Source organism: Salvelinus alpinus, chromosome 11, assembly GCF_045679555.1.
Source record: "Salvelinus alpinus chromosome 11, SLU_Salpinus.1, whole genome shotgun sequence".
Classification (NCBI taxonomy): domain Eukaryota; kingdom Metazoa; phylum Chordata; class Actinopteri; order Salmoniformes; family Salmonidae; genus Salvelinus; species Salvelinus alpinus.
Window position 1 is genome coordinate 7,082,722 of NC_092096.1, and position 24,035 is coordinate 7,106,756.

General features: G+C 47.1%; 1 protein-coding gene across 5 annotated transcripts in view; it reads right to left on the bottom strand.

The window, feature by feature from the left end:
* rtcb (RNA 2',3'-cyclic phosphate and 5'-OH ligase) overlaps positions 1-24,035 on the bottom strand; it is a 56,775-nt gene that overhangs the window by 9,576 nt on the left and 23,164 nt on the right. For all 5 annotated transcript variants that reach the window (XM_071331624.1, XM_071331625.1, XM_071331626.1 and 2 more), the window contains one exon: positions 23,583-23,702. In XM_071331624.1, the coding sequence (XP_071187725.1) occupies positions 23,583-23,702 (120 nt within the window). The remainder of the gene's footprint in view (positions 1-23,582; positions 23,703-24,035) is intronic.

Genomic DNA, 24,035 nt, shown 5'->3' on the forward strand with positions numbered 1-24,035 from the left:
TATAAATACTGTTAGCCTTTATGACCCCACCCCACTGTAGCTATAGCATGACTATAAATACCGTTAGCCTTTATGACCCCCCCCCACTGTAGCAATAGCATGACTATAAATACCGTTAGCCTTTATGACCCCCCCCCACTGTAGCAATAGCATGACTATAAATACCGTTAGCCTTTATGACCCCACCCCACTGTAGCCACGACCCACCCCACTGTAGCTATAGCATGACTATAAATACCGTTAGCCTTTATGACCCCCCCCCCCACTGTAGCTATAGCATGACTATAAATACCGTTAGCCTTTATGACCCCCCCCCACTGTAGCAATAGCATGACTATAAATACCGTTAGCCTTTATGACCCCCCCCCCACTGTAGCTATAGCATGACTATAAATACTGTTAGCCTTTATGACCCCCCCCCCACTGTAGCTATAGCATGACTATAAATACTGTTAGCCTTTATGACCCCCCCCCCACTGTAGCATGACTATAAATACTGTTAGCCTTTATGACCCCCCCCCCACTGTAGCTATAGCATGACTATAAATACCGTTAGCCTTTATGACCCCACCCCACTGTAGCAATAGCATGACTATACATACTGTTAGCCTTTATGACCCCCCCCCCCACTGTAGCCACCACCCACCCCACTGTAGCAATAGCATGACTATAAATACTGTTAGCCTTTATGACCCCACCCCACTGTAGCTATAGCATGACTATAAATACCGTTAGCCTTTATGACCCCCCCCCCCACTGTAGCAATAGCATGACTATAAATACCGTTAGCCTTTATGACCCCCCCCCACTGTAGCTATAGCATGACTATAAATACCGTTAGCCTTTATGACCCCCCCCCACTGTAGCAATAGCATGACTATAAATACCGTTAGCCTTTATGACCCCCCCCCCACTGTAGCTATAGCATGACTATAAATACCGTTAGCCTTTATGACCCCCCCCCCACTGTAGCAATAGCATGACTATAAATACCGTTAGCCTTTATGACCCCCCCCACTGTAGCCACGACCCAACCCACTGTAGCTATAGCATGACTATAAATACCGTTAGCCTTTATGACCCCCCCCCCACTGTAGCAATAGCATGACTATAAATACCGTTAGCCTTTATGACCCCCCCCCCCACTGTAGCTATAGCATGACTATAAATACTGTTAGCCTTTATGACCCCCCCCCACTGTAGCTATAGCATGACTATAAATACCGTTAGCCTTTATGACCCCCCCCCCACTGTAGCAATAGCATGACTATAAATACCGTTAGCCTTTATGACCCCCCCCCCACTGTAGCTATAGCATGACTATAAATACCGTTAGCCTTTATGACCCCCCCCCCACTGTAGCAATAGCATGACTATAAATACCGTTAGCCTTTATGACCCCCCCCCCACTGTAGCTATAGCATGACTATAAATACTGTTAGCCTTTATGACCCCCCCCCACTGTAGCCACCACCCAACCCACTGTAGCTATAGCATGACTATAAATACTGTTAGCCTTTATGACCCCCCCCCCACTGTAGCCACCACCCAACCCACTGTAGCAATAGCATGACTATAAATACTGTTAGCCTTTATGACCCCCCCCCCACTGTAGCCACCACCCACCCCACTGTAGCTATAGCATGACTATAAATACTGTTAGCCTTTATGACCCCCCCCCACTGTAGCAATAGCATGACTATAAATACCGTTAGCCTTTATGACCCCCCCCCCACTGTAGCTATAGCATGACTATAAATACTGTTAGCCTTTATGACCCCCCCCCACTGTAGCTATAGCATGACTATAAATACCGTTAGCCTTTATGACCCCCCCCCCACTGTAGCCACCACCCAACCCACTGTAGCAATAGCATGACTATAAATACTGTTAGCCTTTATGACCCCCCCCCCACTGTAGCCACCACCCACCCCACTGTAGCTATAGCATGACTATAAATACTGTTAGCCTTTATGACCCCCCCCCACTGTAGCAATAGCATGACTATAAATACCGTTAGCCTTTATGACCCCCCCCCCACTGTAGCTATAGCATGACTATAAATACTGTTAGCCTTTATGACCCCCCCCCACTGTAGCTATAGCATGACTATAAATACCGTTAGCCTTTATGACCCCCCCCCACTGTAGCCACCACCCACCCCACTGTAGCAATAGCATGACTATAAATACCGTTAGCCTTTATGACCCCACCCCACTGTAGCCACCACCCACCCCACTGTAGCAATAGCATGACTATAAATACTGTTAGCCTTTATGACCCCACCCCACTGTAGCAATAGCATGACTATAAATACTGTTAGCCTTTATGACCCCCCCCCCCACTGTAGCCACCACCCACCCCACTGTAGCTATAGCATGACTATAAATACCGTTAGCCTTTATGACCCCACCCCACTGTAGCCACCACCCACCCCACTGTAGCAATAGCATGACTATAAATACTGTTAGCCTTTATGACCCCACCCCACTGTAGCTATAGCATGACTATAAATACCGTTAGCCTTTATGACCCCCCCCCACTGTAGCAATAGCATGACTATAAATACCGTTAGCCTTTATGACCCCCCCCCACTGTAGCAATAGCATGACTATAAATACCGTTAGCCTTTATGACCCCACCCCACTGTAGCCACGACCCACCCCACTGTAGCTATAGCATGACTATAAATACCGTTAGCCTTTATGACCCCCCCCCCACTGTAGCTATAGCATGACTATAAATACCGTTAGCCTTTATGACCCCCCCCCACTGTAGCAATAGCATGACTATAAATACCGTTAGCCTTTATGACCCCCCCCCCACTGTAGCTATAGCATGACTATAAATACTGTTAGCCTTTATGACCCCCCCCCCCACTGTAGCTATAGCATGACTATAAATACTGTTAGCCTTTATGACCCCCCCCCCACTGTAGCATGACTATAAATACTGTTAGCCTTTATGACCCCCCCCCCACTGTAGCTATAGCATGACTATAAATACCGTTAGCCTTTATGACCCCACCCCACTGTAGCAATAGCATGACTATACATACTGTTAGCCTTTATGACCCCCCCCCCACTGTAGCCACCACCCACCCCACTGTAGCAATAGCATGACTATAAATACTGTTAGCCTTTATGACCCCACCCCACTGTAGCTATAGCATGACTATAAATACCGTTAGCCTTTATGACCCCCCCCCCACTGTAGCAATAGCATGACTATAAATACCGTTAGCCTTTATGACCCCCCCCCACTGTAGCTATAGCATGACTATAAATACCGTTAGCCTTTATGACCCCCCCCACTGTAGCAATAGCATGACTATAAATACCGTTAGCCTTTATGACCCCCCCCCCACTGTAGCTATAGCATGACTATAAATACCGTTAGCCTTTATGACCCCCCCCCCCACTGTAGCAATAGCATGACTATAAATACCGTTAGCCTTTATGACCCCCCCCCACTGTAGCCACGACCCAACCCACTGTAGCTATAGCATGACTATAAATACCGTTAGCCTTTATGACCCCCCCCCCCACTGTAGCAATAGCATGACTATAAATACCGTTAGCCTTTATGACCCCCCCCCCACTGTAGCTATAGCATGACTATAAATACTGTTAGCCTTTATGACCCCCCCCCCACTGTAGCAATAGCATGACTATAAATACCGTTAGCCTTTATGACCCCCCCCCCCACTGTAGCTATAGCATGACTATAAATACCGTTAGCCTTTATGACCCCCCCCCCACTGTAGCAATAGCATGACTATAAATACCGTTAGCCTTTATGACCCCCCCCCCCACTGTAGCTATAGCATGACTATAAATACTGTTAGCCTTTATGACCCCCCCCCACTGTAGCCACCACCCAACCCACTGTAGCTATAGCATGACTATAAATACTGTTAGCCTTTATGACCCCCCCCCCACTGTAGCCACCACCCAACCCACTGTAGCAATAGCATGACTATAAATACTGTTAGCCTTTATGACCCCCCCCCCCACTGTAGCCACCACCCACCCCACTGTAGCTATAGCATGACTATAAATACTGTTAGCCTTTATGACCCCCCCCCACTGTAGCAATAGCATGACTATAAATACCGTTAGCCTTTATGACCCCCCCCCCACTGTAGCTATAGCATGACTATAAATACTGTTAGCCTTTATGACCCCCCCCACTGTAGCTATAGCATGACTATAAATACCGTTAGCCTTTATGACCCCCCCCCACTGTAGCCACCACCCACCCCACTGTAGCAATAGCATGACTATAAATACCGTTAGCCTTTATGACCCCACCCCACTGTAGCCACCACCCACCCCACTGTAGCAATAGCATGACTATAAATACTGTTAGCCTTTATGACCCCACCCCACTGTAGCAATAGCATGACTATAAATACTGTTAGCCTTTATGACCCCCCCCCCCACTGTAGCCACCACCCACCCCACTGTAGCTATAGCATGACTATAAATACCGTTAGCCTTTATGACCCCACCCCACTGTAGCCACCACCCACCCCACTGTAGCAATAGCATGACTATAAATACTGTTAGCCTTTATGACCCCACCCCACTGTAGCTATAGCATGACTATAAATACCGTTAGCCTTTATGACCCCCCCCCACTGTAGCAATAGCATGACTATAAATACCGTTAGCCTTTATGACCCCCCCCCACTGTAGCAATAGCATGACTATAAATACCGTTAGCCTTTATGACCCCACCCCACTGTAGCCACGACCCACCCCACTGTAGCTATAGCATGACTATAAATACCGTTAGCCTTTATGACCCCCCCCCCACTGTAGCTATAGCATGACTATAAATACCGTTAGCCTTTATGACCCCCCCCCACTGTAGCAATAGCATGACTATAAATACCGTTAGCCTTTATGACCCCCCCCCCCACTGTAGCTATAGCATGACTATAAATACTGTTAGCCTTTATGACCCCCCCCCCCACTGTAGCTATAGCATGACTATAAATACTGTTAGCCTTTATGACCCCCCCCCCACTGTAGCATGACTATAAATACTGTTAGCCTTTATGACCCCCCCCCCCACTGTAGCTATAGCATGACTATAAATACCGTTAGCCTTTATGACCCCACCCCACTGTAGCAATAGCATGACTATACATACTGTTAGCCTTTATGACCCCCCCCCCCACTGTAGCCACCACCCACCCCACTGTAGCAATAGCATGACTATAAATACTGTTAGCCTTTATGACCCCACCCCACTGTAGCAATAGCATGACTATAAATACTGTTAGCCTTTATGACCCCACCCCACTGTAGCAATAGCATGACTATAAATACCGTTAGCCTTTATGACCCCACCCCACTGTAGCATGACTATAAATACCGTTAGCCTTTATGACCCCCCCCCCACTGTAGCAATAGCATGACTATAAATACTGTTAGCCTTTATGACCCCACCCCACTGTAGCAATAGCATGACTATAAATACTGTTAGCCTTTATGACCCCACCCCACTGTAGCAATAGCATGACTATAAATACCGTTAGCCTTTATGACCCCACCCCACTGTAGCATGACTATAAATACTGTTAGCCTTTATGACCCCACCCCACTGTAGCATGACTATAAATACCGTTAGCCTTTATGACCCCACCCCACTGTAGCATGACTATAAATACTGTTAGCCTTTATGACCCCACCCCACTGTAGCATGACTATAAATACTGTTAGCCTTTATGACCCCACCCCACTGTAGCAATAGCATGACTATAAATACCGTTAGCCTTTATGACCCCCCCCCCACTGTAGCTATAGCATGACTATAAATACTGTTAGCCTTTATAACCCCACCCCACTGTAGCTATAGCATGACTATAAATACTGTTAGCCTTTATGACCCCCCCCCCCACTGTAGCTATAGCATGACTATAAATACTGTTAGCCTTTATGACCCCCCCCCACTGTAGCTATAGCATGACTATAAATACCGTTAGCCTTTATGACCCCCCCCCACTGTAGCAATAGCATGACTATAAATACCGTTAGCCTTTATGACCCCCCCCCACTGTAGCTATAGCATGACTATAAATACTGTTAGCCTTTATGACCCCCCCCCCACTGTAGCAATAGCATGACTATAAATACTGTTAGCCTTTATGACCCCCCCCCCACTGTAGCTATAGCATGACTATAAATACCGTTAGCCTTTATGACCCCCCCCACTGTAGCCACCACCCACCCCACTGTAGCAATAGCATGACTATAAATACTGTTAGCCTTTATGACCCCCCCCCACTGTAGCCACCACCCCCCCCACTGTAGCTATAGCATGACTATAAATACCGTTAGCCTTTATGACCCCCCCCCACTGTAGCCACCACCCACCCCACTGTAGCAATAGCATGACTATAAATACTGTTAGCCTTTATGCCCCCACCCCACTGTAGCAATAGCATGACTATAAATACTGTTAGCCTTTATGACCCCACCCCACTGTAGCAATAGCATGACTATAAATACTGTTAGCCTTTATGACCCCACCCCACTGTAGCCACCACCCACCCCACTGTAGCAATAGCATGACTATAAATACTGTTAGCCTTTATGACCCCCCCCCCCACTGTAGCTATAGCATGACTATAAATACTGTTAGCCTTTATGACCCCACCCCACTGTAGCAATAGCATGACTATAAATACTGTTAGCCTTTATGACCCCCCCCCCACTGTAGCTATAGCATGACTATAAATACTGTTAGCCTTTATGACCCCACCCCACTGTAGCAATAGCATGACTATAAATACTGTTAGCCTTTATGACCCCCCCCCCACTGTAGCTATAGCATGACTATAAATACTGTTAGCCTTTATGACCCCACCCCACTGTAGCAATAGCATGACTATAAATACTGTTAGCCTTTATGACCCCCCCCCCACTGTAGCAATAGCATGACTATAAATACCGTTAGCCTTTATGACCCCCCCCCACTGTAGCCACGACCCAACCCACTGTAGCTATAGCATGACTATAAATACCGTTAGCCTTTATGACCCCCCCCCCACTGTAGCAATAGCATGACTATAAATACCGTTAGCCTTTATGACCCCCCCCCACTGTAGCTATAGCATGACTATAAATACCGTTAGCCTTTATGACCCCCCCCCCACTGTAGCAATAGCATGACTATAAATACCGTTAGCCTTTATGACCCCCCCCCCACTGTAGCTATAGCATGACTATAAATACCGTTAGCCTTTATGACCCCCCCCCCACTGTAGCAATAGCATGACTATAAATACCGTTAGCCTTTATGACCCCCCCCCCCACTGTAGCTATAGCATGACTATAAATACTGTTAGCCTTTATGACCCCCCCCCACTGTAGCCACCACCCAACCCACTGTAGCTATAGCATGACTATAAATACTGTTAGCCTTTATGACCCCCCCCCCACTGTAGCCACCACCCAACCCACTGTAGCAATAGCATGACTATAAATACTGTTAGCCTTTATGACCCCCCCCCCACTGTAGCCACCACCCACCCCACTGTAGCTATAGCATGACTATAAATACTGTTAGCCTTTATGACCCCCCCCCACTGTAGCAATAGCATGACTATAAATACCGTTAGCCTTTATGACCCCCCCCCCACTGTAGCTATAGCATGACTATAAATACTGTTAGCCTTTATGACCCCCCCCCACTGTAGCTATAGCATGACTATAAATACCGTTAGCCTTTATGACCCCCCCCCACTGTAGCCACCACCCACCCCACTGTAGCAATAGCATGACTATAAATACCGTTAGCCTTTATGACCCCACCCCACTGTAGCCACCACCCACCCCACTGTAGCAATAGCATGACTATAAATACTGTTAGCCTTTATGACCCCACCCCACTGTAGCAATAGCATGACTATAAATACTGTTAGCCTTTATGACCCCCCCCCCACTGTAGCCACCACCCACCCCACTGTAGCTATAGCATGACTATAAATACCATTAGCCTTTATGACCCCACCCCACTGTAGCCACCACCCACCCCACTGTAGCAATAGCATGACTATAAATACTGTTAGCCTTTATGACCCCACCCCACTGTAGCTATAGCATGACTATAAATACCGTTAGCCTTTATGACCCCCCCCCACTGTAGCAATAGCATGACTATAAATACCGTTAGCCTTTATGACCCCCCCCCCACTGTAGCAATAGCATGACTATAAATACCGTTAGCCTTTATGACCCCACCCCACTGTAGCCACGACCCACCCCACTGTAGCTATAGCATGACTATAAATACCGTTAGCCTTTATGACCCCCCCCCCCACTGTAGCTATAGCATGACTATAAATACCGTTAGCCTTTATGACCCCCCCCCACTGTAGCAATAGCATGACTATAAATACCGTTAGCCTTTATGACCCCCCCCCCCACTGTAGCTATAGCATGACTATAAATACCGTTAGCCTTTATGACCCCCCCCCCACTGTAGCTATAGCATGACTATAAATACTGTTAGCCTTTATGACCCCCCCCCCACTGTAGCATGACTATAAATACTGTTAGCCTTTATGACCCCCCCCCCACTGTAGCTATAGCATGACTATAAATACCGTTAGCCTTTATGACCCCACCCCACTGTAGCAATAGCATGACTATACATACTGTTAGCCTTTATGACCCCCCCCCCCACTGTAGCCACCACCCACCCCACTGTAGCAATAGCATGACTATAAATACTGTTAGCCTTTATGACCCCACCCCACTGTAGCAATAGCATGACTATAAATACTGTTAGCCTTTATGACCCCACCCCACTGTAGCAATAGCATGACTATAAATACCGTTAGCCTTTATGACCCCACCCCACTGTAGCATGACTATAAATACCGTTAGCCTTTATGACCCCCCCCCCACTGTAGCAATAGCATGACTATAAATACTGTTAGCCTTTATGACCCCACCCCACTGTAGCAATAGCATGACTATAAATACTGTTAGCCTTTATGACCCCACCCCACTGTAGCAATAGCATGACTATAAATACCGTTAGCCTTTATGACCCCACCCCACTGTAGCATGACTATAAATACTGTTAGCCTTTATGACCCCACCCCACTGTAGCATGACTATAAATACCGTTAGCCTTTATGACCCCACCCCACTGTAGCATGACTATAAATACTGTTAGCCTTTATGACCCCACCCCACTGTAGCATGACTATAAATACTGTTAGCCTTTATGACCCCACCCCACTGTAGCAATAGCATGACTATAAATACCGTTAGCCTTTATGACCCCCCCCCCCACTGTAGCTATAGCATGACTATAAATACTGTTAGCCTTTATAACCCCACCCCACTGTAGCTATAGCATGACTATAAATACTGTTAGCCTTTATGACCCCCCCCCCCACTGTAGCTATAGCATGACTATAAATACTGTTAGCCTTTATGACCCCCCCCCACTGTAGCTATAGCATGACTATAAATACCGTTAGCCTTTATGACCCCCCCCCACTGTAGCAATAGCATGACTATAAATACCGTTAGCCTTTATGACCCCCCCCCCACTGTAGCTATAGCATGACTATAAATACTGTTAGCCTTTATGACCCCCCCCCCACTGTAGCAATAGCATGACTATAAATACTGTTAGCCTTTATGACCCCCCCCCCCACTGTAGCCACCACCCCCCCCACTGTAGCTATAGCATGACTATAAATACCGTTAGCCTTTATGACCCCCCCCCACTGTAGCCACCACCCACCCCACTGTAGCAATAGCATGACTATAAATACTGTTAGCCTTTATGACCCCCCCCCACTGTAGCCACCACCCCCCCCACTGTAGCTATAGCATGACTATAAATACCGTTAGCCTTTATGACCCCCCCCCACTGTAGCCACCACCCACCCCACTGTAGCAATAGCATGACTATAAATACTGTTAGCCTTTATGCCCCCACCCCACTGTAGCAATAGCATGACTATAAATACTGTTAGCCTTTATGACCCCACCCCACTGTAGCAATAGCATGACTATAAATACTGTTAGCCTTTATGACCCCACCCCACTGTAGCCACCACCCACCCCACTGTAGCAATAGCATGACTATAAATACTGTTAGGCTTTATGACCCCCCCCCCACTGTAGCTATAGCATGACTATAAATACTGTTAGCCTTTATGACCCCACCCCACTGTAGCAATAGCATGACTATAAATACTGTTAGCCTTTATGACCCCCCCCCCACTGTAGCTATAGCATGACTATAAATACTGTTAGCCTTTATGACCCCACCCCACTGTAGCAATAGCATGACTATAAATACTGTTAGCCTTTATGACCCCCCCCCCACTGTAGCTATAGCATGACTATAAATACTGTTAGCCTTTATGACCCCACCCCACTGTAGCAATAGCATGACTATAAATACTGTTAGCCTTTATGACCCCCCCCCCACTGTAGCTATAGCATGACTATAAATACTGTTAGCCTTTATGACCCCACCCCACTGTAGCCACCACCCACCCCACTGTAGCAATAGCATGACTATAAATACTGTTAGCCTTTATGACCCCCCCCCCACTGTAGCTATAGCATGACTATAAATACCGTTAGCCTTTATGACCCCCCCCCACTGTAGCCACCACCCACCCCACTGTAGCAATAGCATGACTATAAATACCGTTAGCCTTTATGACCCCCCCCCACTGTAGCAATAGCATGACTATACATACTGTTAGCCTTTATGACCCCACCCCACTGTAGCAATAGCATGACTATAAATACTGTTAGCCTTTATGACCCCCCCCCCCACTGTAGCTATAGCATGACTATAAATACTGTTAGCCTTTATGACCCCACCCCACTGTAGCAATAGCATGACTATAAATACTGTTAGCCTTTATGACCCCCCCCCCACTGTAGCTATAGCATGACTATAAATACTGTTAGCCTTTATGACCCCACCCCACTGTAGCAATAGCATGACTATAAATACTGTTAGCCTTTATGACCCCCCCCCCCCACTGTAGCTATAGCATGACTATAAATACTGTTAGCCTTTATGACCCCACCCCACTGTAGCCACCACCCACCCCACTGTAGCAATAGCATGACTATAAATACTGTTAGCCTTTATGACCCCCCCCCCCACTGTAGCTATAGCATGACTATAAATACCGTTAGCCTTTATGACCCCCCCCCACTGTAGCCACCACCCACCCCACTGTAGCAATAGCATGACTATAAATACCGTTAGCCTTTATGACCCCCCCCACTGTAGCAATAGCATGACTATACATACTGTTAGCCTTTATGACCCCACCCCACTGTAGCTATAGCATGACTATAAATACTGTTAGCCTTTATGACCCCACCCCCACTGTAGCAATAGCATGACTATAAATACCGTTAGCCTTTATGACCCCCCCCCACTGTAGCAATAGCATGACTATACATACTGTTAGCCTTTATGACCCCACCCCACTGTAGCTATAGCATGACTATACATACTGTTAGCCTTTATGACCCCACCCCCACTGTAGCAATAGCATGACTATAAATACTGTTAGCCTTTATGACCCCACCCCACTGTAGCAATAGCATGACTATAAATACTGTTAGCCTTTATGACCCCACCCCACTGTAGCAATAGCATGACTATAAATACTGTTAGCCTTTATGACCCCACCCCACTGTAGCAATAGCATGACTATAAATACTGTTAGCCTTTATGACCCCCCCCCACTGTAGCAATAGCATGACTATAAATACTGTTAGCCTTTATGACCCCACCCCACTGTAGCTATAGCATGACTATGAATACCGTTAGCCTTTATGACCCCCCCCCACTGTAGCTATAGCATGACTATACATACTGTTAGCCTTTATGACCCCCCCCCCCACTGTAGCTATAGCATGACTATAAATACCGTTAGCCTTTATGACCCCCCCCCCACTGTAGCTATAGCATGACTATACATACTGTTAGCCTTTATGACCCCCCCCCCACTGTAGCTATAGCATGACTATAAATACCGTTAGCCTTTATGACCCCCCCCCACTGTAGCTATAGCATGACTATACATACTGTTAGCCTTTATGACCCCCCCCCCCCCCACTGTAGCCACCACCCACCCCACTGTAGCTATAGCATGACTATAAATACCGTTAGCCTTTATGACCCCCCCCCACTGTAGCAATAGCATGACTATAAATACCGTTAGCCTTTATGACCCCCCCCCACTGTAGCTATAGCATGACTATAAATACCGTTAGCCTTTATGACCCCCCCCCCACTGTAGCTATAGCATGACTATACATACTGTTAGCCTTTATGACCCCCCCCCCACTGTAGCTATAGCATGACTATACATACTGTTAGCCTTTATGACCCCCCCCCCCCACTGTAGCCACCACCCACCCCACTGTAGCAATAGCATGACTATAAATACCGTTAGCCTTTATGACCCCCCCCCACTGTAGCAATAGCATGACTATACATACTGTTAGCCTTTATGACCCCACCCCACTGTAGCAATAGCATGACTATAAATACTGTTAGCCTTTATGACCCCCCCCCCACTGTAGCTATAGCATGACTATAAATACTGTTAGCCTTTATGACCCCACCCCACTGTAGCAATAGCATGACTATAAATACTGTTAGCCTTTATGACCCCCCCCCCCACTGTAGCTATAGCATGACTATAAATACTGTTAGCCTTTATGACCCCACCCCACTGTAGCAATAGCATGACTATAAATACTGTTAGCCTTTATGACCCCCCCCCCCACTGTAGCTATAGCATGACTATAAATACTGTTAGCCTTTATGACCCCACCCCACTGTAGCCACCACCCACCCCACTGTAGCAATAGCATGACTATAAATACTGTTAGCCTTTATGACCCCCCCCCCCACTGTAGCTATAGCATGACTATAAATACTGTTAGCCTTTATGACCCCCCCCCCCACTGTAGCCACCACCCAACCCACTGTAGCAATAGCATGACTATAAATACTGTTAGCCTTTATGACCCCCCCCCCCACTGTAGCCACCACCCACCCCACTGTAGCTATAGCATGACTATAAATACTGTTAGCCTTTATGACCCCCCCCCACTGTAGCAATAGCATGACTATAAATACCGTTAGCCTTTATGACCCCCCCCCCACTGTAGCTATAGCATGACTATAAATACTGTTAGCCTTTATGACCCCCCCCCACTGTAGCTATAGCATGACTATAAATACCGTTAGCCTTTATGACCCCCCCCCACTGTAGCCACCACCCACCCCACTGTAGCAATAGCATGACTATAAATACCGTTAGCCTTTATGACCCCACCCCACTGTAGCCACCACCCACCCCACTGTAGCAATAGCATGACTATAAATACTGTTAGCCTTTATGACCCCACCCCACTGTAGCAATAGCATGACTATAAATACTGTTAGCCTTTATGACCCCCCCCCCCACTGTAGCCACCACCCACCCCACTGTAGCTATAGCATGACTATAAATACCGTTAGCCTTTATGACCCCACCCCACTGTAGCCACCACCCACCCCACTGTAGCAATAGCATGACTATAAATACTGTTAGCCTTTATGACCCCACCCCACTGTAGCTATAGCATGACTATAAATACCGTTAGCCTTTATGACCCCCCCCCACTGTAGCAATAGCATGACTATAAATACCGTTAGCCTTTATGACCCCCCCCCACTGTAGCAATAGCATGACTATAAATACCGTTAGCCTTTATGACCCCCCCCCACTGTAGCAATAGCATGACTATAAATACCGTTAGCCTTTATGACCCCCCCCCCACTGTAGCTATAGCATGACTATAAATACTGTTAGCCTTTATGACCCCCCCCCCCACTGTAGCTATAGCATGACTATAAATACTGTTAGCCTTTATGACCCCCCCCCCACTGTAGCATGACTATAAATACTGTTAGCCTTTATGACCCCCCCCCCCACTGTAGCTATAGCATGACTATAAATACCGTTAGCCTTTATGACCCCACCCCACTGTAGCAATAGCATGACTATACATACTGTTAGCCTTTATGACCCCCCCCCCCACTGTAGCCACCACCCACCCCACTGTAGCAATAGCATGACTATAAATACTGTTAGCCTTTATGACCCCACCCCACTGTAGCAATAGCATGACTATAAATACTGTTAGCCTTTATGACCCCACCCCACTGTAGCAATAGCATGACTATAAATACCGTTAGCCTTTATGACCCCACCCCACTGTAGCATGACTATAAATACCGTTAGCCTTTATGACCCCCCCCCCACTGTAGCAATAGCATGACTATAAATACTGTTAGCCTTTATGACCCCACCCCACTGTAGCAATAGCATGACTATAAATACTGTTAGCCTTTATGACCCCACCCCACTGTAGCAATAGCATGACTATAAATACCGTTAGCCTTTATGACCCCACCCCACTGTAGCATGACTATAAATACTGTTAGCCTTTATGACCCCACCCCACTGTAGCATGACTATAAATACCGTTAGCCTTTATGACCCCACCCCACTGTAGCATGACTATAAATACTGTTAGCCTTTATGACCCCACCCCACTGTAGCATGACTATAAATACTGTTAGCCTTTATGACCCCACCCCACTGTAGCAATAGCATGACTATAAATACCGTTAGCCTTTATGACCCCCCCCCCCACTGTAGCTATAGCATGACTATAAATACTGTTAGCCTTTATAACCCCACCCCACTGTAGCTATAGCATGACTATAAATACTGTTAGCCTTTATGACCCCCCCCCCCACTGTAGCTATAGCATGACTATAAATACTGTTAGCCTTTATGACCCCCCCCCACTGTAGCTATAGCATGACTATAAATACCGTTAGCCTTTATGACCCCCCCCCACTGTAGCAATAGCATGACTATAAATACCGTTAGCCTTTATGACCCCCCCCCCCACTGTAGCTATAGCATGACTATAAATACTGTTAGCCTTTATGACCCCCCCCCCACTGTAGCAATAGCATGACTATAAATACTGTTAGCCTTTATGACCCCCCCCCCACTGTAGCCACCACCCCCCCCACTGTAGCTATAGCATGACTATAAATACCGTTAGCCTTTATGACCCCCCCCCACTGTAGCCACCACCCACCCCACTGTAGCAATAGCATGACTATAAATACTGTTAGCCTTTATGACCCCCCCCCACTGTAGCCACCACCCCCCCCACTGTAGCTATAGCATGACTATAAATACCGTTAGCCTTTATGACCCCCCCCCACTGTAGCCACCACCCACCCCACTGTAGCAATAGCATGACTATAAATACTGTTAGCCTTTATGCCCCCACCCCACTGTAGCAATAGCATGACTATAAATACTGTTAGCCTTTATGACCCCACCCCACTGTAGCAATAGCATGACTATAAATACTGTTAGCCTTTATGACCCCACCCCACTGTAGCCACCACCCACCCCACTGTAGCAATAGCATGACTATAAATACTGTTAGCCTTTATGACCCCCCCCCCACTGTAGCTATAGCATGACTATAAATACTGTTAGCCTTTATGACCCCACCCCACTGTAGCAATAGCATGACTATAAATACTGTTAGCCTTTATGACCCCCCCCCACTGTAGCTATAGCATGACTATAAATACTGTTAGCCTTTATGACCCCACCCCACTGTAGCAATAGCATGACTATAAATACTGTTAGCCTTTATGACCCCCCCCCCACTGTAGCTATAGCATGACTATAAATACTGTTAGCCTTTATGACCCCACCCCACTGTAGCAATAGCATGACTATAAATACTGTTAGCCTTTATGACCCCCCCCCCCACTGTAGCTATAGCATGACTATAAATACTGTTAGCCTTTATGACCCCACCCCACTGTAGCCACCACCCACCCCACTGTAGCAATAGCATGACTATAAATACTGTTAGCCTTTATGACCCCCCCCCCACTGTAGCTATAGCATGACTATAAATACCGTTAGCCTTTATGACCCCCCCCCACTGTAGCCACCACCCACCCCACTGTAGCAATAGCATGACTATAAATACCGTTAGCCTTTATGACCCCCCCCCACTGTAGCAATAGCATGACTATACATACTGTTAGCCTTTATGACCCCACCCCACTGTAGCAATAGCATGACTATAAATACTGTTAGCCTTTATGACCCCCCCCCCACTGTAGCTATAGCATGACTATAAATACTGTTAGCCTTTATGACCCCACCCCACTGTAGCAATAGCATGACTATAAATACTGTTAGCCTTTATGACCCCCCCCCCCACTGTAGCTATAGCATGACTATAAATACTGTTAGCCTTTATGACCCCACCCCACTGTAGCCACCACCCACCCCACTGTAGCAATAGCATGACTATAAATACTGTTAGCCTTTATGACCCCCCCCCCACTGTAGCTATAGCATGACTATAAATACCGTTAGCCTTTATGACCCCCCCCCACTGTAGCCACCACCCACCCCACTGTAGCAATAGCATGACTATAAATACCGTTAGCCTTTATGACCCCCCCCCACTGTAGCAATAGCATGACTATACATACTGTTAGCCTTTATGACCCCACCCCACTGTAGCTATAGCATGACTATAAATACTGTTAGCCTTTATGACCCCACCCCCACTGTAGCAATAGCATGACTATAAATACCGTTAGCCTTTATGACCCCCCCCCACTGTAGCAATAGCATGACTATACATACTGTTAGCCTTTATGACCCCACCCCACTGTAGCTATAGCATGACTATACATACTGTTAGCCTTTATGACCCCACCCCCACTGTAGCAATAGCATGACTATAAATACCGTTAGCCTTTATGACCCCACCCCACTGTAGCCACCACCCACCCCACTGTAGCAATAGCATGACTATAAATACTGTTAGCCTTTATGACCCCACCCCACTGTAGCAATAGCATGACTATAAATACTGTTAGCCTTTATGACCCCCCCCCCACTGTAGCCACCACCCACCCCACTGTAGCTATAGCATGACTATAAATACCGTTAGCCTTTATGACCCCACCCCACTGTAGCCACCACCCACCCCACTGTAGCAATAGCATGACTATAAATACTGTTAGCCTTTATGACCCCACCCCACTGTAGCTATAGCATGACTATAAATACCGTTAGCCTTTATGACCCCCCCCCACTGTAGCAATAGCATGACTATAAATACCGTTAGCCTTTATGACCCCCCCCCACTGTAGCAATAGCATGACTATAAATACCGTTAGCCTTTATGACCCCCCCCCACTGTAGCAATAGCATGACTATAAATACCGTTAGCCTTTATGACCCCCCCCCCACTGTAGCTATAGCATGACTATAAATACTGTTAGCCTTTATGACCCCCCCCCCCACTGTAGCTATAGCATGACTATAAATACTGTTAGCCTTTATGACCCCCCCCCCACTGTAGCATGACTATAAATACTGTTAGCCTTTATGACCCCCCCCCCACTGTAGCTATAGCATGACTATAAATACCGTTAGCCTTTATGACCCCACCCCACTGTAGCAATAGCATGACTATACATACTGTTAGCCTTTATGACCCCCCCCCCCACTGTAGCCACCACCCACCCCACTGTAGCAATAGCATGACTATAAATACTGTTAGCCTTTATGACCCCACCCCACTGTAGCAATAGCATGACTATAAATACTGTTAGCCTTTATGACCCCACCCCACTGTAGCAATAGCATGACTATAAATACCGTTAGCCTTTATGACCCCACCCCACTGTAGCATGACTATAAATACCGTTAGCCTTTATGACCCCCCCCCCACTGTAGCAATAGCATGACTATAAATACTGTTAGCCTTTATGACCCCACCCCACTGTAGCAATAGCATGACTATAAATACTGTTAGCCTTTATGACCCCACCCCACTGTAGCAATAGCATGACTATAAATACCGTTAGCCTTTATGACCCCACCCCACTGTAGCATGACTATAAATACTGTTAGCCTTTATGACCCCACCCCACTGTAGCATGACTATAAATACCGTTAGCCTTTATGACCCCACCCCACTGTAGCATGACTATAAATACTGTTAGCCTTTATGACCCCACCCCACTGTAGCATGACTATAAATACTGTTAGCCTTTATGACCCCACCCCACTGTAGCAATAGCATGACTATAAATACCGTTAGCCTTTATGACCCCCCCCCCACTGTAGCTATAGCATGACTATAAATACTGTTAGCCTTTATAACCCCACCCCACTGTAGCTATAGCATGACTATAAATACTGTTAGCCTTTATGACCCCCCCCCCCACTGTAGCTATAGCATGACTATAAATACTGTTAGCCTTTATGACCCCCCCCCACTGTAGCTATAGCATGACTATAAATACCGTTAGCCTTTATGACCCCCCCCCACTGTAGCAATAGCATGACTATAAATACCGTTAGCCTTTATGACCCCCCCCCCACTGTAGCTATAGCATGACTATAAATACTGTTAGCCTTTATGACCCCCCCCCCCACTGTAGCAATAGCATGACTATAAATACTGTTAGCCTTTATGACCCCCCCCCCCACTGTAGCCACCACCCCCCCCACTGTAGCTATAGCATGACTATAAATACCGTTAGCCTTTATGACCCCCCCCCACTGTAGCCACCACCCACCCCACTGTAGCAATAGCATGACTATAAATACTGTTAGCCTTTATGACCCCCCCCCACTGTAGCCACCACCCCCCCCACTGTAGCTATAGCATGACTATAAATACCGTTAGCCTTTATGACCCCCCCCCACTGTAGCCACCACCCACCCCACTGTAGCAATAGCATGACTATAAATACTGTTAGCCTTTATGCCCCCACCCCACTGTAGCAATAGCATGACTATAAATACTGTTAGCCTTTATGACCCCACCCCACTGTAGCAATAGCATGACTATAAATACTGTTAGCCTTTATGACCCCACCCCACTGTAGCCACCACCCACCCCACTGTAGCAATAGCATGACTATAAATACTGTTAGCCTTTATGACCCCCCCCCCCACTGTAGCTATAGCATGACTATAAATACTGTTAGCCTTTATGACCCCACCCCACTGTAGCAATAGCATGACTATAAATACTGTTAGCCTTTATGACCCCCCCCCACTGTAGCTATAGCATGACTATAAATACTGTTAGCCTTTATGACCCCACCCCACTGTAGCAATAGCATGACTATAAATACTGTTAGCCTTTATGACCCCCCCCCCACTGTAGCTATAGCATGACTATAAATACTGTTAGCCTTTATGACCCCACCCCACTGTAGCAATAGCATGACTATAAATACTGTTAGCCTTTATGACCCCCCCCCCACTGTAGCTATAGCATGACTATAAATACTGTTAGCCTTTATGACCCCACCCCACTGTAGCCACCACCCACCCCACTGTAGCAATAGCATGACTATAAATACTGTTAGCCTTTATGACCCCCCCCCCACTGTAGCTATAGCATGACTATAAATACCGTTAGCCTTTATGACCCCCCCCCACTGTAGCCACCACCCACCCCACTGTAGCAATAGCATGACTATAAATACCGTTAGCCTTTATGACCCCCCCCCACTGTAGCAATAGCATGACTATACATACTGTTAGCCTTTATGACCCCACCCCACTGTAGCAATAGCATGACTATAAATACTGTTAGCCTTTATGACCCCCCCCCCCACTGTAGCTATAGCATGACTATAAATACTGTTAGCCTTTATGACCCCACCCCACTGTAGCAATAGCATGACTATAAATACTGTTAGCCTTTATGACCCCCCCCCCCACTGTAGCTATAGCATGACTATAAATACTGTTAGCCTTTATGACCCCACCCCACTGTAGCCACCACCCACCCCACTGTAGCAATAGCATGACTATAAATACTGTTAGCCTTTATGACCCCCCCCCCACTGTAGCTATAGCATGACTATAAATACCGTTAGCCTTTATGACCCCCCCCCACTGTAGCCACCACCCACCCCACTGTAGCAATAGCATGACTATAAATACCGTTAGCCTTTATGACCCCCCCCCACTGTAGCAATAGCATGACTATACATACTGTTAGCCTTTATGACCCCACCCCACTGTAGCTATAGCATGACTATAAATACTGTTAGCCTTTATGACCCCACCCCCACTGTAGCAATAGCATGACTATAAATACCGTTAGCCTTTATGACCCCCCCCCACTGTAGCAATAGCATGACTATACATACTGTTAGCCTTTATGACCCCACCCCACTGTAGCTATAGCATGACTATACATACTGTTAGCCTTTATGACCCCACCCCCACTGTAGCAATAGCATGACTATAAATACTGTTAGCCTTTATGACCCCACCCCACTGTAGCAATAGCATGACTATAAATACTGTTAGCCTTTATGACCCCACCCCACTGTAGCAATAGCATGACTATAAATACTGTTAGCCTTTATGACCCCACCCCACTGTAGCAATAGCATGACTATAAATACTGTTAGCCTTTATGACCCCCCCCCCACTGTAGCAATAGCATGACTATAAATACCGTTAGCCTTTATGACCCCACCCCACTGTAGCTATAGCATGACTATGAATACCGTTAGCCTTTATGACCCCCCCCCACTGTAGCTATAGCATGACTATACATACTGTTAGCCTTTATGACCCCCCCCCCCACTGTAGCTATAGCATGACTATAAATACCGTTAGCCTTTATGACCCCCCCCCCACTGTAGCTATAGCATGACTATACATACTGTTAGCCTTTATGACCCCCCCCCCCACTGTAGCTATAGCATGACTATAAATACCGTTAGCCTTTATGACCCCCCCCCACTGTAGCTATAGCATGACTATACATACTGTTAGCCTTTATGACCCCCCCCCCCCACTGTAGCCACCACCCACCCCACTGTAGCTATAGCATGACTATAAATACCGTTAGCCTTTATGACCCCCCCCCCACTGTAGCAATAGCATGACTATAAATACCGTTAGCCTTTATGACCCCCCCCCACTGTAGCTATAGCATGACTATAAATACCGTTAGCCTTTATGACCCCCCCCCCCCACTGTAGCTATAGCATGACTATACATACTGTTAGCCTTTATGACCCCCCCCCCCACTGTAGCTATAGCATGACTATACATACTGTTAGCCTTTATGACCCCCCCCCCCACTGTAGCCACCACCCACCCCACTGTAGCAATAGCATGACTATAAATACCGTTAGCCTTTATGACCCCCCCCCACTGTAGCAATAGCATGACTATACATACTGTTAGCCTTTATGACCCCACCCCACTGTAGCAATAGCATGACTATAAATACTGTTAGCCTTTATGACCCCCCCCCCACTGTAGCTATAGCATGACTATAAATACTGTTAGCCTTTATGACCCCACCCCACTGTAGCAATAGCATGACTATAAATACTGTTAGCCTTTATGACCCCCCCCCCACTGTAGCTATAGCATGACTATAAATACTGTTAGCCTTTATGACCCCACCCCACTGTAGCAATAGCATGACTATAAATACTGTTAGCCTTTATGACCCCCCCCCCCACTGTAGCTATAGCATGACTATAAATACTGTTAGCCTTTATGACCCCACCCCACTGTAGCCACCACCCACCCCACTGTAGCAATAGCATGACTATAAATACTGTTAGCCTTTATGACCCCCCCCCCCACTGTAGCTATAGCATGACTATAAATACCGTTAGCCTTTATGACCCCCCCCCACTGTAGCCACCACCCACCCCACTGTAGCAATAGCATGACTATAAATACCGTTAGCCTTTATGACCCCCCCCCACTGTAGCAATAGCATGACTATACATACTGTTAGCCTTTATGACCCCACCCCACTGTAGCTATAGCATGACTATAAATACTGTTAGCCTTTATGACCCCACCCCCACTGTAGCAATAGCATGACTATAAATACCGTTAGCCTTTATGACCCCCCCCCACTGTAGCAATAGCATGACTATACATACTGTTAGCCTTTATGACCCCACCCCACTGTAGCTATAGCATGACTATACATACTGTTAGCCTTTATGACCCCACCCCCACTGTAGCAATAGCATGACTATAAATACTGTTAGCCTTTATGACCCCACCCCACTGTAGCAATAGCATGACTATAAATACTGTTAGCCTTTATGACCCCACCCCACTGTAGCAATAGCATGACTATAAATACTGTTAGCCTTTATGACCCCACCCCACTGTAGCAATAGCATGACTATAAATACTGTTAGCCTTTATGACCCCCCCCCCACTGTAGCAATAGCATGACTATAAATACCGTTAGCCTTTATGACCCCACCCCACTGTAGCTATAGCATGACTATAAATACCGTTAGCCTTTATGACCCCCCCCCACTGTAGCTATAGCATGACTATACATACTGTTAGCCTTTATGACCCCCCCCCCCACTGTAGCTATAGCATGACTATAAATACCGTTAGCCTTTATGACCCCCCCCCCACTGTAGCTATAGCATGACTATACATACTGTTAGCCTTTATGACCCCCCCCCCCACTGTAGCTATAGCATGACTATAAATACCGTTAGCCTTTATGACCCCCCCCCACTGTAGCTATAGCATGACTATACATACTGTTAGCCTTTATGACCCCCCCCCCACTGTAGCCACCACCCACCCCACTGTAGCTATAGCATGACTATAAATACCATTAGCCTTTATGACCCCCCCCCCACTATAGCAATAGCATGACTATAAATACCGTTAGCCTTTATGACCCCCCCCCACTGTAGCTATAGCATGACTATAAATACCGTTAGCCTTTATGACCCCCCCCCCCACTGTAGCAATAGCATGACTATAAATACCGTTAGCCTTTATGACCCCACCCCACTGTAGCCACGACCCATCCCACTGTAGCTATAGCATGACTAACCTGGGCGAAGCCTACCTCTTCCATGACTAGTTTGGGCGAAGCCTACCTCTTCCATGACTAGTTTGGGCGAAGCCTACCTCTTCCATGACTAGTTTGGGCGAAGCCTACCCCTTCCATGACTAGCTTGGGCGAAGCCTACCCCTTCCATGACTAGCTTGGGCGAAGCCTACCCCTTCCATGACTAGCTCGGGCGAAGCCTACCCCTTCCATGACTAGCTCGGGCGAAGCCTACCCCTTCCATGACTAGCTCGGGCGAAGCCTAACCCTTCCATGACTAGTTTGGGCGAAGCCTACCCCTTCCATGACTAGCTCGGGCGAAGCCTACCCCTTCCATGACTAGCTCGGGAGAAGCCTACCTCTTCCATGACTAGCTCGGGAGAAGCCTACCCCTTCCATGACTAGCTCGGGCGAAGCCTACCCCTTCCATGACTAGCTCGGGCGAAGCCTAACCCTTCCATGACTAGTTTGGGCGAAGCCTACCTCTTCCATGACTAGTTTGGGCGAAGAGAAGCCTACCTCTTCCATGACTAGTTTGGGCGAAGAGAAGCCTACCTCTTCCATGACTAGTTTGGGCGAAGCCACCCTGATGGCGATACCCTGGTCTGCCAGCTTGTCCAACACGTCCTGGAAGTCTATGTTCCTGCGGGATTTGGCCCGAGACAGAGCCCGACCCTGGAGACAGGAGTTGAGGTAAAACATGTAATTATTCTGGAACTAAGAGGGAACATGTTCTATATAATGAACAGATGGATGCAGTCGATCGTTACTACTTGTTATAGTATGGACATTCCTTATCACGTTACAACAGTGATGTAGCTGGGAACACAGGTAAAGAGAAGAAGAGACAGGGAGGTGGAGTCAAGGGACAGGGAGGTGGAGTCAAGGGACAGGGAGGTGGAGGGCAGGGAGGCGGAGTCAAGCGACAGGGAGGTGGAGTCAAGCGACAGGGAGGTGCAGTAAAGCGACAGGGAGGTGCAGTCAAGCGACAGGGAGGCGGAGTCAAGC